The following is a 17,806-nucleotide window of genomic DNA, read 5'->3' as shown; positions in this document are numbered from 1 at the left end:
TGCAAATTTGGGCAAGAGAGGAATCAATGACAATGATAGAGACGGATGGAGAAGATGAGAAGGCAGTGAAAAGTTGAAGGACGATATTCGGGATCATAAATTTTTTTCTTGGTGAAGAACGGTGTATGGAATCTCATTGAATCGAATTATAATGTGGGCTTTTTCTTGACGTTTATGATAGAAGGTAACCAGAAATGAAAAAATTATATTACTGTTTTATGGAGGTTATTTGGTTTGGGTTATCCTTCGTGTTTTGGTGATTTTTCGATCAGACATGTATATTTGTTAACCTGCATCCAGATCAATTTATGCTCATTTGAAGCTTCTCAATACAAGAATTAAACCCAGTTCATCCTACTGTCTTTATGACCCAATTAGACCAACATCAATCTGAATTGAAACTGTCTTGTCTCCTGTTCTCCCATATTTCTTCCATTCAATCACTCACAAAAGTACCTTCGCTCTCCGCGAAAATTTCGAAGGTGTCAATCAAGAAGGCTAATCTATCTTACGATCTCTCTCGTTAGCCCCTTCTCTGATATTAATGACTGAAGTGGTTGACTACTAATTGTTGATGACTGATCAGGCTGGGTGATTGTTTGTGATAAAGTTTGAGAAGAACAGTAGAAGAATTCGAAATTCACAGAATTAAAAGACAGATTCGAATTACTATCCAGAACACGTAATTTTGAGGTTTCAAGTAAAGCATATATGCTGAAAAGTTTCCGTTGTGAAGATTCTGAATACCTTTTCAGATATTGGTTGATACCAATTTGATCCCTGCTATAATATTTTCAGTGTGGAGGTCTACAATCGGAATTCTACTGAATTTTCTTTTGTTGAGAAAATTATGCGAAAAATTTAAGTACTAATGGATTCTGTATGTCTCCAGCTTTCATGTAGGTTTTGGCTGAAAACTTCAACCTATCTGATAACTTTTTGCACAAGTTCGTACGAGAGGAGCAATTTTCAGAACATTTCACTTCGACAAATTATTGAGGTTATCATATACAAAAAATTGCTGTTCCAATAAAACCAAACATTGCACCCCCCTTACCCACAATAGTTTGGAAACGGAGGAGAAAACTGAAAAATGCAAACCGCGATATGGTGTGACATGGAAATGATGTACACCACAAATCATGTCACCCAACCATTTTCGAAATGTGTCACATTCATTCTGTCTTTTCTCCTTCTTTTGTGGTAAATCGGAAGGCGGCAAACCGTAGCAAATGAGAGAAATAGTGTGTGAGATGAAGAGACGCAGACATTCGACAAAGAGATTCGCCGACAAGGGCTCCCGTCCTTCTCCTCAATGAGTATCAATTTCGACTCGTTTTCCACTTGAGCGCCGCTCTTTTCTCTGCGTTTCATTAAACCGTATTACATCTAAATAATTCATGTAAAGATGTTTGTGGCTACGAGATTTTGGATGGTCAATTGAGAATCGACTCGATATACCTACCCTCAAGTATTTTGATTTGAGTCATAATAAAGTTTACGAACGGTGGAATCATATACATTTGAGAGGCTTTGTCCACTATATAAAAGTTCCTGAAACCGAGAAAATCCACAAAGTCGAAGAATGTGGATCAACAAATCGATCAAGATTCTTACAGCAAATTTTTTTTAGAGCAGACCGAAAAGCGATCAAAACAATCTTATACTTTCAAGACAAAAAAGACAATCGGAATACTAGAACCGGTGGAAAAACAAGACAAAAAAAGGAGATCCACAATTAGACATGCGACTCAGAAGTTTCGAACGAGACGATCTCTGAATTAGTTTCACATACTTCTTCTGCTCCAAACTGATCAAAAGCTAGAAGATTCCAAATATTTCGAATTCTCTCCTTCATACTTGGACGATTTTCCCATGGATTGTAATGAGAAGAGGTGGTTGCACTGGTGGTTCTGAATAGTTTTTGGCTTTTAGAATTTGAGACAAACAGTGGAACTCTCACTTGTCACTATCCGAACTACTTTTAGCTCTGGTGTTCCGAATAATCTCAATAGTTGTGATATGACGAGAGATCTGTGAGAATTGAGTGTAAGTGATGGCTCCGGCTCCAATGATATGAGGGACTGAGAACAATAAACTGAGTACCATTATTCCATGATCATTCAAAGTTTGCTCTGAAAAGTAATCGTCATCCTAGTGCCTTCTGATTTGAGAACTCACCAAACCCAACACTACTCCAAGAAATGAAAATCATATAGACCAAAACTGGAACATAGATGACATCGAATACAAAGTTGGTCAGACAGAAAAGAACAAAGAAGCGAAGATTCTTCCGATAAACACACTTGTGAATCCACGGACAGTGGTGATCGAATCCATCGACACATTTATCACACTGAGAGCAATGATGAGAAAAAGAAGTCTTCGGAATCCAACACGTAAAACAATATCTTTCGAGATGTTTCGTTTCCAATTGCTCTATGAAATCTTTGAATGGATTGGTGGATCGAGGCATGACTCCAGGATCAGTGAGAATCAGACTGAAATTGAAAAAAATGAAGAAGAGTTGTAGTTGTGTAGAAATGCATACAGCCAATAAAAAGAGGCAGAAATAACCCAAATCGTACACATCACCATCAAAAGTGACCAGTGGATGAAACCATCCGAATCGAATATTCTGAAAGTTAAGTTAATTTGAGTACATAACGGGGCTGATTGGCGACAACGGCAACAAGAATTCCAGATGAAACAGTATTCAAAATCATCAGAAAACTCACAACAATGCGAGTTCAGCCATTCCCATCCAACAGATATAAGTGACTGGAAGGTACCCGAAATGATCCATTTCTTTCTTTCGAAGGAAGAAAAATGTCAGTGGAACAGAGACGACCAAAGCGGATAGAACAACCCAAAAGTTGGTCAAATAGAAGAGTCCGAGACCCCCGACTATCAAGATTCCTGAAAAGAAGTGTTCAATTGGAGAATGAAGTTACTGTTTCAGACAGTTTACAAGTTTTCTCTATGTGAGTAACTATCTGGTAAAGTCTCTCTCCTTTGTACTGGTACAGTGTACATGATATTAAATTATTAACCTGTAATCGAAGCAGTGAAAAGTTGCATGAGAAACCATCGTGACGTCATCTTCTCAAAAGTCGTTCCATTTTCACGAATATTCCTAGTTTTCACGTGTTCTGAAATATAAAAATCTATGATTTATTGTGACGAATAATTGAAAACCAGAATCAGCACTTTGTCTAGATGGTGAAACCGAAAAAAAATCAAACCTCTGACATGCTTTCCGAACTTTTCATTCACCATATCGTACGGCGTCTTTCCATCTTTGTTCTTTTTCGTCTCATCTGCTCCAGCACAAATCAATTCGACAGCTCCTGACATATTCTGTCGAGCCATTGACGTGTGGAGAGCCGTGTCGCCAGTATCATCACTCGCGAAATCTAGATATGCATCTACTTTTGTGAAAATTCGAATTGGAAACAGTCCGAAACTGTGGGCAGCGGAATTCATGAGAGCAGATCGACCTGGAATATTACATTACTGTTTCAATGAATTAATAACTGTACTAACAATACTTGTACTTTCCTAAAACACATGAAAATGAAATATTTTGAAAACTGACCCAAGTTGTCTCTCCAATCTTTGATATGTTCACATTTTACGAGTAGATATGCGACATTAGTGAAGTTTCCAGTATTTGCGGCAATATGAAGTGGAGTTTCTCCGTTGATATTCCGAATTGTTGGATTCGCACCGTTCTGAATAAAAACACGGATTTAACCTAAACTTCCCTTGGCAAACTGATTTTTGAGAAAATTCAATAACTAAAAAATGGATGTGAAACAGAAAAAGAAGATTACTTTGATTAGAGAAATGACAGCTTTCGTATGAGAATTGTAGCAAGCCCAATGAAGAGGTGTCGACTTCAAGTTTCCTCCGATGAGATTGACATTGGCGTGATGGGAAAGAAGACTAAAATTATTAAAATACCCGAATTTTGTTTATAAAACATCACTAACAGTTCAATAATATCCACTTTATCATTGATAGCTGCCCAATGAAGGAGACCACATCCCTCCTGATCCAGCTCATCTGCAGAGACATGGCCATTTAGAAGAAATCGTACAGTTTGAATCTCTCCCTGTTGGGCAGCACGGCATGCGATCTGCATTTTCGTCTCCATTTTGGTACCGCTGGAAATTTTTGATTTGGTGAAGTTATCCTCGTTTGATCTCACCTATTCGAAGTGTTAGAAGTCGTTGAAGTTGCTCCAGAAGTAGTTTCTGTTCTCTCCTCGATCGTCGAAAGAGCTCCTCGTTTCATTAGGGAAAGAATGACGGAACATCGTTTTTACAGCAGAAATTTAAGACGTGGATTGTGGAAGGACACGGAAAGACACTTTTTAAAGTGGCAATTATTTGAACACGTGGCGCAGAATTTTTTTCTGAAAACTTTTTAGCAATGACCGCGTGAACCATGAACAAGATTTGTGAAATATCAATGACCAGAAAACGTTCTCTTTTTTTAGGCAAGAGGCCGGATCATCCGGATGAAATTTCTTGACGTTCGTGACGTCAGCTTATGATAATATGACTTTTCCTTTGTTCATTTCACTTCCGTCTTCCATTGGTGCCACTCAAAATAAGTACTGAACGGGTCAGAAATAGTACGAATCAGAACCACTAGTACTGATGGCTATAAAATATGTTCATCGTCATTCAGTTCGTTCTGGCTCGTACCCATTCCCAGTTGTATCATTTCTGATCTAGACGCTGCTCGATCTAGTCTTTTTTAGGTTTTCCGCTTCCGTGTTCTTCTTTTGACTTGTTCAAATCGGAACTTTTGTTCCGAACTTTCTTCCAACCACTTCTCTCCCCCACCACCAAACTTCAAAACCCATAAAACTAATCCGTGCATTCCTCCAAGTTTTTTCCTGTCGCCATCTTCTGCTCTGTCGTCTTCTTCCATTTCTTCCATTTCTTCTATGCTAATTTTCTTTCCTCCATCATTTTACTTCCTCTCTTCTCTCTTCACCTAGTTTTTTTCTTTATTTCCATCCCATTCCCGTTCATCATCTCTTTTCTAAACTGCCCTTCGTTTTTTCAAGGGACCCGAAAAGAAGAAGAAGAGAGATGAAGAGAGCATCGGAGCGGACGCAGAGCGGACGAAGGAGAGCTCAAATCGCATTTGTCGTATTCGTCCCTAACTCGTTAGCACTGCCCCATAGAAGAGGGAAAACGGCAAAAGCGACGAGGCACTTTTTTCGGCACTTTTCCTTTCTTTTTCTCATCAACGAGTCTCTTTTTTATCTTATGTTTTGAGGAAAAGAGATGCTCAATTTGATCCTATTTGGAACAAAATGTTCTATTTATGTTCGACATCCTTCTTCTTTTTCTTTCTTCAAGTTGCTGATTTTCTGGTCACATTGAAAACTCTTTTTTTCTGAGAAGAATCTGCAAAAAAAATCTTCTGTTTCAACAAGAGTATGTTTAGGAATTTTGAGCAATGTCGATGTTGTTTAGAACGTGCAAACAGCTTTCTGGAAAACTTTATTGCTGTTACTATCTTCGAATTTTCCAATAACTAAAGTTGTCCTAAGGAGGACGGTATGATGAAGCTTAAATTCTTGACTCACCAATAGAAAACCGTAACCAATAGAGTTGTCAACTGATTCTATAAAAGGATGATTCCAATCCAAATCTACGAGGTGCCTCATTTTTTTCAAAACGTTTCTCTCAAAAAACTTCACAAGTTTCCAGATGACATTTCGAAAATAGTTCAGATTCACGAGACTAGTTCCGGTTCTCTTTTTCCTTCTCCATCTCCATCTCCACACGGGAAAAGAAATGAAATCAAATTATCACTACTTCTCGTTTTTATTAATCTTTCCATTTCTTAGTTGCCTGACAACATGAGTTTTCTTTCTCTTTTGCAATTTGTCATTCTCTTCCCATTATTCTGGAAACTTCCAATCAATTTTAAAATTTTAAAGTTCCGTTTCAATTATGTCTCTTATGAATATTCTAATCGCTCAGAACCTATTCTTTTTCTAAAAAATTAATAATTAAAAAGAATAAAACATAGGTTTCAATGATCAATTCAATTCAGATGCACTTTCAGATTTTAGATTTCAATGATAATTAATTCTCCTCCTCCTCCTCTTCTTTCCCCTTCTCTTACTCGTATTTTTTCTCAATCTACTCTATAATTAGCTCTCAAAGATTTCTCATCGTTTGTTATTTCATCATTTTGTATCCACAAAAACAGCCCATTCCCTCCCCCACCTTTTTATATCTTACTACATTCACCACCGTCATCTCTGAAATTAACTTTTTCTCCACCTTCTAGTTTTCCTCCTTGTCTGGAAATCTGAAAAATTCTGAAAACCTTGAATCACCGTGTCTACTCAAAAAGCTTTTCAATCCGTCGCTTACGTTCGCAAATTCAATAAAAAATCATGCGCGGTGAGTCGATTCGTTGTGGGACTGAAACACCTGCTCTCTCTTTAACACGTCATTCGACAAATGTCTCGTTTTTTATTCCTTCTTGTTATTCATATTTCTGTTTGGGGGATTGTGGGAAATTTGGCTATTTTCAGAGTGTATGAGTTTTATTTGTCACGAAATGAGGAAGGATACGGTGAACATTTTGAAACGCTCATCGCTCAGACCATTTTGTATTTGATGACAGTTTTGATGTGAACAATCTGAAATCGAAACATTTTTCCAAGCTCTATAGCCAAAATTACAGTATTCAAAAAAATATGCTCGTGACTTCCGGAACTCCATTAGGTGGTCCGATTTCGCGCAGAAGGTTGAAAATAATCATGACTTTTTTACATTTTTTTGTGATTCTAGAAGAGGGCGACTGTTTCAAAAACGTCTTGAAGCAAACTCAATAAGATTGTTTGCAGTTTCTCGACTTCCTCTCACCAGTTTTTATCCATTAAAGCTCTGGTAGTGTAAAGTTTTGTTTTCAATGCACTCGATATCATACCGTCTTCTAATTTGTATCCGATTGTGTCTTTTTACATCGTCATTTCAAAAATATCTTCTTCCCGAATCAATCAGTTTCCACCTATTTCCAGACATAGTATCTTCCCACGAGTAAAAATTCCAGGAAGTTTTTCATCAAGAAGTGAATAAATGAGTTCTCTCTCCAAGCCACAACAAAAACAATTATCATCTAAGCTTTACTTGTTATTTTTCAGTTTTTCCTCTCCTTCTTTCATATTTTCCGGCGTCGCCGACGCCGTCGTCGTTCCAATTCTGGAGAGAGATTTCATTCATTCGAATTTGTGATTCGTAGTGAGAGAATTCTCCGTCGGGAATTCTATTCTTGATCATACAATGTGAGAAAGAAATGTGCTGAGTTCGTAGTAAATATCTATTCGTAGTCTCATTTCAATCAGAATTTCATTTCTTTTTTCTCTTGATCCCAGTGACACAAAGTACAGAGAGATGTGTCATTGGGGCGTTTCTGTCCGGAAGTTTATTGTTTTTATCTTTTTTGATTTCGGAAAGGGACACCCAGGTGATCAGAAACTACCAATAGTTCTTCAAAAAAAACTTGTTATTTTGGACTTTCAATAATCAAAGTGACTGGGAGAGAAATGCCATTCTGGCACTTTTCAAAATATTTTTGTTCCTAAAATTACAGTTTCAGACAAAACTCAAAACGTTTGAAAACTTGGAACCCAAGTGGAGTTACGCTATGTTTATCTTGAAATGTTGTACTAGTATTTTGTTATGTTGGCCTGATCGGGTCGTGTTCTTTAAAAGTGTTCATGTGACAGAAATCACTTTTCTTCCGTTTTCTCCTTCCCGTATAGATCGTTGTTCCCTTCAAAATGTCTCAAAAGAGCTGGAGCTCAAAGTGCGCATTTCCTTCATTTCCTGTTCTCCACTTCTTATTCAGTCGACGACGTATCCTTCACTTGATCTTCTCCTTCTCTTTACTTCTTCTTCTTCTTGTTTCCATTCCGCAACGTCTTCTTCTTTTTCTTTGCATACTTCTGATTTTCGTGTATCCAGATGTCTTCTCTAAATCGTCTTGTTTCTTTAATTAAAACGAAAAAGGAAAGGGAAGTGAGAAGAGAGAAAATGAGAGAGTTAGGGAAGTGAAGATGAGACTGAAATTATTTCGGGATGAGGTGAGAAGAGGAAGAAGACAAGTCTGCTTCCTCCCCTACTTCCGAATTAGTTTTAAGGCGGATCAGTGCAAGTTTTTCGGATATTTCCTTTTTAGTCTGATATTTTTCGTTTGTTAACATCTCCGATAGCGTTTGGCATTTTAGTAATCCGGGCCAATTCTGGCTGCTCTAGACAAGCTCGATAATAATGATTTTGATTTTTGATATACCGACCGGAATATCAAAGCGAAAAAATAAATCATCACATCTATTTTGGACTCATTCACTTCAAAAGATCAGTGAAACCAATTTGACTTTCCAATTCCATCCAATTTCTGAAGTGACCATAAATCTTTCCTACTGTACCTTCTTGTTTTCTGAGAAATCTAAACGGGAAATTATAACCTTTCTAATTCAAAATTACATGTTTTCCTTCCCTTCTCTTTTACCAAAAAACCAAAAACCTCAGATTACTTTTCTTAAAATTTCCCTTCTCTCTTCGACAATTTCCAACGGGACCTACTAACTTTCGGTTCAAGTAAAAATAAGAAAATAAGAAAATAAATGAAACTGAAATTAAAATTCTATAGAGAAAAGGGAAGAGCACCTCCTCCTTTTTTTTAAATTTAGATTGTTGACCGCCATTTTCTCTTATATTTTTCTTATTTTTCCCCTTCTTCGGGAACATCTGGAGCATGACAAATGGCATTGTGTGGAAGCTTTCCGTTCGGGAAAAAAGAAGAGAAAAGAGAAAAAAGTCTCATGAATAATTCCCAATTTTCCAATTCTTTTCTCTTTTGGATATTCTCAAAACCACTTTTCAATTTTTATTTTACCTAGGTTATCGGTGGGAACAATTCCGAAGGAACACTGTTTCAATGAGGGTTCATTCAGTTGTTACTTTTAGTGAAATGTGATACAACGGCTGAATTCGTTGTATGGAAATAATTGAATGAAGCGCCATGATTCTGTTAGCCTCTATTGATTCAGAACTAACCTGAAACCTCGTATTCGTTGTTAGCATTTTTCTGTAAAAGCCTTCTACAGAGAGAAGGAGTCAGGCAAACTGGATAAAACAAGTTATAAAAACAATTTCTGATTTATAAGACTTTCAGTGTTAATAACTTAAAACTGTCTTGAGATAGTGGACAAGTTGGTTGCCAACTGAAAGAAGAGCGTCTCTTTTTGGTCTATATTGATTAAATTGTAATAGAACTTTTTAAATATTCAAGATTTCTTGTTTCCCTATTATTATTAGGTTAAATAAGGTTCGGGATGCCCAATGTTGTGTGAAGTTCTATTGTAATACCAAGCTTGAAAACTGGCTTGTGAGTGCAATGTTCGGACTCTGAAGAACCCAGAAGTAATATTCAATCCACTGGGAAATTTCGATTCTTTTTTCTCATGAAAAATAGTTCCTGTTTTGTGAATTAGTGGATACTCAAGAGTTTTCTATGATAACAGTTCGTGCTCTGTTCTTTCCATGCATGCATTATGAGAACTGAAAAAAAGACAACATTGAACCATTTCATTGGCATGCCTATTCTCTATTTTCGGTATCAATTTTGATGGAACATGGAACATCCATATTTCTTTCCCCAATAAATAGAGCCATTGTTAAACGTCACTTCCGATATCAAAACTCAAAAACACGGCAATTAATCAGAAGAGTTCATTTTGACACCGCCTGTCTTCCCGTCAGCTGCCATCCTCTCCTTCTTCTCCTTCCAAATGCTCATTTCGTTCGTATTCGACACCCAATCTGTCTGAATGTTGTCCTTCTCTCCGCCTTCTTTTTCTTCTTCTTCTTTCCGTAAGAATATGCATGAAGAGGTTAGAAATAGAAATCGAGCTGAAATTTGAGAAATTTCTGCTTCCTTTTCTCTTTTTGCCGAGGCGGCTCCTTGTCGTCTGGACTCATATTTTCACCCAAAATGCTTCTAGATTCTTCCGTTTTTCATCCGGTTTTTTTTCTATTTCGATGGTTTTTGTTCTTCTTTACTTGTTCCTATTTCCAGGAATTTCTCACTGTTCTTCGTTCACCAATTTTCCAATTTCTCTATCTTTGCCTTTCTCCGTTTTTCCCTGTCCTTCCGTTTTCTAATTACTAAAAACATTGACATTGTCTTGGCTCTGGAATTGTTTGTTTTTCAGTTTTTCTCTTTCTCCGTTCGTTTGAAAAAATAATTGGAAGACTACCTTTCATTTGCAGAAAACCAGAAAAAGAGATGAGAAATAATATTTTCAATCGTTTTCTCTTTTCTGAAAAAAGCAAATCTAGGAAAATGAAGGAATCTAGAATTATTTTGAACGTGAAACTTTTCAGAATCCACTGACGCCAGAATCTTGTACAGATGATGTCTGGTTTTAATCCTTAACTTCTAGAGTATTAAGTTCGCTTCATTAGTCTTTTCCCAACTGACTAAATAGTTATAACCAATTCCCCAATCACAAGGAGAACATCTGACATAGCTTCTGTAAAAGACGTCAGTATTCAGAAGTTGTCAATCTCCTGACTCTCATTTATGTGATTCTCCCCATTTTACTTTATACCAATACCATTTTCTAAAAATTGAATAACCCTCTTGAACTTTGAAGAAAAGAAAGAGTGTATTTAATCGAATCACAAGACATCAGACTGTCTCTACTTCACATTTTTAGTTCTCTTCCTCATCATCATTCGATGTTTGTTTTGTGTTTCCGTGTGTTCGATTTGTTTATTTTTGAAATTTGGAAATAAATAATAGGTGTCGTACTGAGAATTCTCAGAATTCATGTGGAAGAAGATAATAGATTTCTGAGAATTCGGCAGGAAAAACAGTAAATACTCGAGGGAAGTAAAAGCAAAGAGAACATCGACTGAATAGTTCCAATCGTTAACCTGAGAACATTGATTTATTTATATCTGATTTATAAACTGAGGGTGAGAGTATGTACGGGCAAATTCAACAATCAATATCATCGTTTTTCCAATTGGTTTTAGCAGGGATATGAAACAGTTTCCGGCATTAGAAAATCATTGTTTCTGCTCGTTGGCCTATTTTCTTAAATTAGATTTTTGAAATCTTTGCAATATTTTTAAATGTCTAAATTTATACTGTTGGACTCGATCGACCGTATTACCAAGTTCCACACTTCATTTCCAGTAGCCTTCTCTTCTTTCTTCGCTTCATTCCAATATCCCACTGGCACCAGACCTTTCCCTTGGAGCTCACGTCACTTTCAAATTTCTTTCCCAACTTCAAAAACAGATTTCACAAATTACGGGTTGTCAAGTGGCACATTTCTTGTTATTTCTCTCTGAAGACTCACTGATTAGCTTTCTGACATTTACCACTGTACTTTATTCTCATCTTCGTCTGAATACCAGGTTCTGTGGGTGTGTCTGGGTCTGGGAATTCACAAGTGGATTGAAAGAGAAAACAGTTTTTTTTCAAAGATCTGATTTGAGAACTTCTGTTTTCGTGGCAGGATAGTAATGCGCTTTCTTTAGCTTTTTAGTTTTCGCCGTATAAAATTGTGAGGACATACATTTGCTTTCAAACTTTTCTCTTAAATTTCTTCATAAGATTTCAATTAAAATTTCAAATTTTCAGATGCCCGAAATAATGGAGCGTCGAGCCACGTCGGCGTCTATCCCGACTTCTAAATCATCGGTAAAACCTCTTCCAGTTCCAAAACTATCAGAAGGAGCTACTCCAGTCGAGTCAGCTCTGAAATCCAAAAGATTCAGTCTTGTCCATATGCCAACAAAACAAGAACGACGAGTTACAATCAGACCATATGAAAGCTTCAGGTGGGTTGGAACTAAAATCTGCAAAAAGGCTCAGAGAAATAGTGTGTGAGAGCAAGAGACGCAGAGAGGAACGGAGCAAGAAAAAACATTTAATTTCATGTAAAAACATGTTTTGACAATCTCTCTTGGGGGGGACGAAGTGGCGAGAAAGAGAGAGAAAGAGTGGGTAAAATGTAATGGAAGGCGTCGGAATCAAATCAAACAATTTGTACGGCGCCGTTAGATGTTTGTTCAAGTGAATAAAGCGGTAATTGGGATCAATTATTCGATAAAAATCGGAAGAAAACCCGAGAATATCACAGAGAGAAAAAAAAGTTTGCACAACGGGGTTGGGAATTGAGTTTATGTAACATTTTTGTGTATAAACATTTGAGTATTAATGACCCAAACTAATCAATACGAGAAAAACTGAAATGTTTCTTCTAATTTCGTTTATTTTCAGAGAACGAAAAGAAGAGAAGCCGGACACAATCACATTCGGATACGCTGCTTTGAGTACGAATGAAGATGAATCAAGGAAAGATATGGAGATGGAAGAGGGACGACCCGTATCTCCATCCCCATCAATATTCTCAATCTATGGAGATGAACCTGGACCATCTACAGTAAGATACTCTTATGAATTACACATTTTTATAATTGAATATTCAGATATGCGAACAACCAGTTGGTGCTCAAGCCGACGTCTTCATCTCATCTCTAGGAGAGAAAAAGCTGACACAAATCAAGAAATATTTGGATTCGACTCCTCGAGAGGAGCACATGTACTTTTTATGGGTAAAAGATTCCGAGGTTAACAAGGTAATTGTCAATAGAGTTAGGGAGCATAACTAACTGTTATCACTTTCCAGATCACTGTGATATCAATAAAAACATTGGAGAATCATCTGAAAAACGACAGTCGTGTGAGGAGAGTAAAATGGAGACACTTATCATCTGAAAGGGTGTCAATCTATCGATACAGTCTGCCAGCAATCACTTATGAGGTAAGATTGTTACAATCATATTTTAGAGACTTACTTTTCAATGTATTTCAGAAATCCAAAATGTGCAAAGAATGTCTCTGTCGTCACAAAAAGCTGTGTCTACTACTCGTCTGGCTTGCCTTTGTCCTTTTCCTCTGCCTCGTCGTCGTCCTTGGATCCCTTTCTCCAGATGATCGAGCTCATCCATTTGCACATAATCAATCAAAGACAATTCCACCTCAATCACTTCTCCTTCCACAACAATCTCCTCCACAACTTTCGGCTGTTCTTCTGAATACGTCGTTGGTTGGATGATGTGATATATATTTTGAAGACTCTTTTCTCACTTATTCCTGATTTTCATGTGCCAATGCGGAAAATAATGAAAAATGGGTATCTATTGCTGAGTATTGCTTTAAAAAACAAATGAAATGCGAAAACCTAAGCAACATCTTCAATTTTCGTTTCGATCGGAATTTCAGATACATAGTTTGTGAAAAGACCTCCATTGGCATCGATTTTACAGCACTACAGTAACTAGATGATCGTAAAAATGCAATGTAACCAGGCGGTATCAATGATATGTATTTCAGTTACATTTGATTTTCCGAACGACAAAAAATGTCTCTATAATTTTATTTAGTAGCCTGCAGTTTTCAAAACTTTATGCATTTAGTTCTTCAGAATTAGTATCTCCCAATTCTACTGGAACTGCATTTCTTTGTCGATAAAAGGATCGCTTTCCGTTACATTATGAATACAAACTTCTGTGTTGAAACTTGGGCATACTTCGATACTATTTTCTACAAAAATACAAGTTTTACAGATGTTTGTAGTTCAAAACTCCACATATTAGTACTACCAAACTTTGGCAGACCGGGAGATATGGGCATCAAGTCAAGAATAGGGGTCCAGTAATCAAAAAATGAAAATAAAGACATTTTTTATTAAAAATTAATCATAAACATTAATTGCACACTCTATTTTTGATACACCGGTCAAGTAAATAAAAATATGCGATTCCTCGAATTTTCGTGATTTTCGAAAATTTACAAAACTTGTAAAACATGTTTTTTTCACCCAGAATGTTTATTAAATATAACGAAAACTCTACAATAAATGTTTTCTCGAAGGTTCAGGTCAATCCGACCAATTTGAAAAACGTTATGGCCGAAAAATCAAAAGTTTATAACCTTCTGAATGGTACTGTAGATAAATACACTCGATTCATAATTGTATTTTTTTTTCAGAATGGCTTGAATATAAATTGCGCCTAAAACTGAAGAACGATTCAGATTTCGATTTAATCATATCGGATCGACATCAGCAAGACGGGTCGAGTCGATCGTTTGATGACAGTAGGCTAAGTGGTCGAATGGTTTAAATACAGTAAGTTTAAAGAGAATTGATACCTTTCTGGATGAATATATATATGACCTCCCTCAGCTTCTCTTGTGGATTAGAATTCACAAAATCTTGAAAATCCGGTAATAAGCAACTTCTTCTTCTTCTTCTTCAATATGAACAATTTTCTTTTTCCAGTTGAACATTGATGAATTTGTGAAAATGTTGGATGGAAGATGGGTAACATCTGATGCACTCATCAACATTCATTGTCAGGAAATGCTGATTTATTTCAACAAACTCACTTGCACTGACATATTTTTTTCAATTTAATTTATTTATTGACTGGGAATATAAATCATAAAATTATACAGGAGACCGGATCAAGCCCTCACGAGGCTACAGACCTGGTAGGAGGGAGAAATAAAAGAAAAGTAAGATTGTAAGTCAGAAGGTATGAATGATTTATTTTAAATATTAACACCAGAATATGAGGAATTTGTTCTGGGAAAATTGTTGATCCACGAAAAGATATAACATTGGACCCGAAAATCTAGGGGGTATTATTTATATTGGACCCACTGTATCTTCAGAAATGATCTGATTCTTGAGGCCTATAATTCAAAGGTTCATCGAAAAAGGGAACATCGTGTTTATATGATACATTGAATCAGAGGGTACAGTGAATCTTAGAGTACATCAAGGACCTATGATTATGGGGTACATCTATGGGGTTATCATAGGGTACATCGAGACAGAATTTTCATAAAATTTCAGAAGTCTCACAGTATTCATCAATTTTTGAGAAATTCTTCACATAAGGAGTTCAAGGAACATGTGACTGTTATTTTCAGAGGAATGAAATAACATAGTAATTATTCTAACAACCATTTACAAGATAATCGCATTGGAGTTTCTTTAATTTATACAAACATCTTCTTAAATGCTAAATGTTGTTATTTCATCCCTCTGAAGAATAGCAGTAACTCAATCTGTAAATCTTTCTTTAAAATTTGATGAATCCTGTGAGACTTCTGAAATTTTATGAAAATTCTGACTCGATGTACCCTATGATAACCCCATGGATGTACCTCATGATCATAGGTCCTCGATGTACCCTAAGATTCACGGTACCCTTCGATTCAATGTACCTATGATCCCTTGGATTATGGCCCGATTCTTGAAGCGAAGTCAATGCAAATAAAACTGCCCTTATCTCGCAGAAGAAATATTGATGATGAATGAGCGTTCCCGTAGATCAATGACGCGACCTCTGCGGGTCGTTAAAAATGTCGGATTTTTTTATTCCAATAATATTTACAAAACTTTAAAATACAAGTAGAGTTTAATTTTCTACGACTTGATACCACTCTGTAGATCTAAGAAAAGCTGCCAAAAACTGAACTAGTATACTTTTTTCTGGTGACGGAAGCTGCTTGGTTACTTGGGGAAATCTATCATGCCAAACAACGAATGAGAAAACACTTTCATCCACACATAAAGTGGCAATTAGTCCATCACTTCTCTGAATATCCAACCCATTTTGACAATCCAATACGTATGCTTGAGTTCTGAAACAACAATCTTTTTTAAGTTCACAAAGCGTCACTCACTCGAAAATTGGTCCCCGTTCAGACTTGTTCCATGGCTTCAACAAATCTTCTATTCCTCGAAAAAGAGTTTCTGTATCATTTCCGTGTGATCCAGCTACTTGAATCACTCTCAATGTGGTATCATTACTGTTTATCCAATTCTTGATGAACAAATTGATATCCGTGCAAGTGAGTTTGTTGAAATAAATCAGCAACTCTTCACAGTAAATCTTGAGGAGTGCATCACCTGTCATCCACCTTCCATCAAACATTTTCACACATCCAGCAACAATCAACTTAAATTAAGAATCACTATGGAATTTAAAAATGTATTTGTTACCGGTGATGAAAGTTTTGCTGCTTCCAATCCACAAGAAAAATGCAGTGACTTCAGGGAAGAAAGGCTCTTGAAAATATACGTTAAAGTTTCACTCCGAACTCTTCCATTTTCAATCAAAAGGTTTTTAATCAACTTCGCTGATTTCCAACAGAAAAATGAATGAAGTTGTGTCGAACACAACGTCCTCAAATCAATGTAGACATTGTTGATCGTCATCCTGAGAACATCTGTCAAGAAATCCACCAAATAAATGAAAAAAGAAAACGTTCCATTTTCACAAACAATATTGATTGATTTTTTGAGTTCACTAAAAAAAATTATTTAAATTCATATTGATTATGCTCCAACTCACAGTATCTCAACACGTCTATACCCTAACCGACTGTCATCGAATGATCTACTTGATCCATCTTCTTGATGCCTATTTGACACGATTATGTTGAAAGTTGAGCTGTTTTTTAGTTTTAAACAAAGTTTGTATTCATTCCAATCTGAAAACATATACGAATAAAAGCTAATATTATTATTATTATTAGTTTGGTCTACCTGGAGTGATAATGTTTTGCCGTTTTCGGAATACCAAATCCAAACTCAAAATATTCGGGAAGCTCAAAGAGTATATTATCGACTTCGTTTTTTCGGAGCACCGAGAAAGTTGAATTCTGAAAAATTAAGTGAATTCATATAGAAAATGTATTAAGCAAAACTTACAATTCAACAAAGCTCATCATTCGAATAACATGGTCCCTAGCCACCAATGGAAGTTTTAGAAACGAAAATCCATACGAATGCTTTCCATTTGTGTATCCCGTGTTAGGAAAAGTTAAACAACTTTTGAAAGACAAAATCATCTGTGACAGATTGCTGTTGTAAGAAATTCGATCATACAAAGAGTCCATCAAATTATAGTAATCGTACTTTCCTTTCGCTAGACACTTTTTCATTACTTCAATATTATTCTTAATATCTCCATTCATCAAATTGAAATATTGCTTCTCAATAACGTTAGTATTTTCTTTATATATCTTCAATTTTTCCTCCAAGTTAGGTAAATTATCTTTTTCCGACTTCAAGAAATCGCTCCAATTTTGAAAATCAAGCGTCAATCCATTCTGATATCCAATAACTTCACGTCCCTTATTTGTGTAATCCATTAGACTTTCGTTCTGATGGCATATAGTTCTGAGAGTGGTGAATCGTTCCGAAAGCAAATCACATGTATGCTTTTGATGCAAATATTTCACGACTAAATAGTCGAAATCGTTCATCTTTGAAATTCAATCTCTTGAATCTGAAATTAGTTACGACGTGAAAAAGCTAATTATGTGACACAACATCGCGAGAGGTAAGGTCGCGAAACGCGCTCCGTCGAACTACTGTTGGGAAAACCAAATTTTAATTTGCTACAATGCCAAAGGTTTCTACCTTTATTTGTCGTATCGTTTGAATCGCGGCGGAGCTTTACAAGCAACGCAACGCAACTCGAAAAAAATTCAACTCGGTGTCCTGCGGACCTAACACCTCACGATGCTGGGTGGTAAATAAGGATTACATAAACGAAAATAACCATAAACGAAACAGCAGACATGCGATTTCGAACTTGTAACTACAATTTCATCAAAAACAGAGCCACAGTTATTTTTGCAGTCGTCGACACATTCA

General features: G+C 36.4%; 3 protein-coding genes across 3 annotated transcripts; 1 reads left to right on the top strand and 2 right to left on the bottom strand.

Moving 5' to 3' along the window:
• Positions 1–1,738: 1,738 nt before the first annotated feature.
• Positions 1,739–4,299, bottom strand: GCK72_013624 (uncharacterized protein; the record flags this gene model as incomplete). Its single annotated transcript, XM_053729913.1, has 10 exons — positions 1,739–1,913; positions 1,964–2,135; positions 2,182–2,501; positions 2,739–2,919; positions 3,054–3,152; positions 3,246–3,500; positions 3,599–3,734; positions 3,837–3,948; positions 3,996–4,169; positions 4,214–4,299. 10 exons carry the CDS (start codon positions 4,297–4,299, stop codon positions 1,739–1,741), a joined length of 1,710 nt encoding a protein of 569 aa, XP_053584685.1.
• A 5,629-nt stretch (positions 4,300–9,928) lies between these two features.
• GCK72_013623 (uncharacterized protein) lies at positions 9,929–13,183 on the top strand (the record flags this gene model as incomplete). Its single annotated transcript, XM_053729912.1, has 6 exons — positions 9,929–9,940; positions 11,704–11,903; positions 12,346–12,508; positions 12,555–12,704; positions 12,755–12,889; positions 12,941–13,183. 6 exons carry the CDS (start codon positions 9,929–9,931, stop codon positions 13,181–13,183), a joined length of 903 nt encoding a protein of 300 aa, XP_053584684.1.
• Positions 13,184–15,557: 2,374 nt separating this feature from the next.
• Positions 15,558–17,412, bottom strand: GCK72_013622 (uncharacterized protein; the record flags this gene model as incomplete). Its single annotated transcript, XM_003100865.2, has 6 exons — positions 15,558–15,783; positions 15,826–16,100; positions 16,145–16,451; positions 16,497–16,635; positions 16,691–16,806; positions 16,856–17,412. 6 exons carry the CDS (start codon positions 17,410–17,412, stop codon positions 15,558–15,560), a joined length of 1,620 nt encoding a protein of 539 aa, XP_003100913.2.
• Between the last annotated feature and the right edge of the window lie 394 nt (positions 17,413–17,806).

Source organism: Caenorhabditis remanei, chromosome IV (assembly GCF_010183535.1).
Source record: "Caenorhabditis remanei strain PX506 chromosome IV, whole genome shotgun sequence".
Taxonomy (NCBI): domain Eukaryota; kingdom Metazoa; phylum Nematoda; class Chromadorea; order Rhabditida; family Rhabditidae; genus Caenorhabditis; species Caenorhabditis remanei.
Note: the sequence above shows the minus strand (reverse complement) of the source record. Positions and strands in the feature narration are given on the sequence as shown.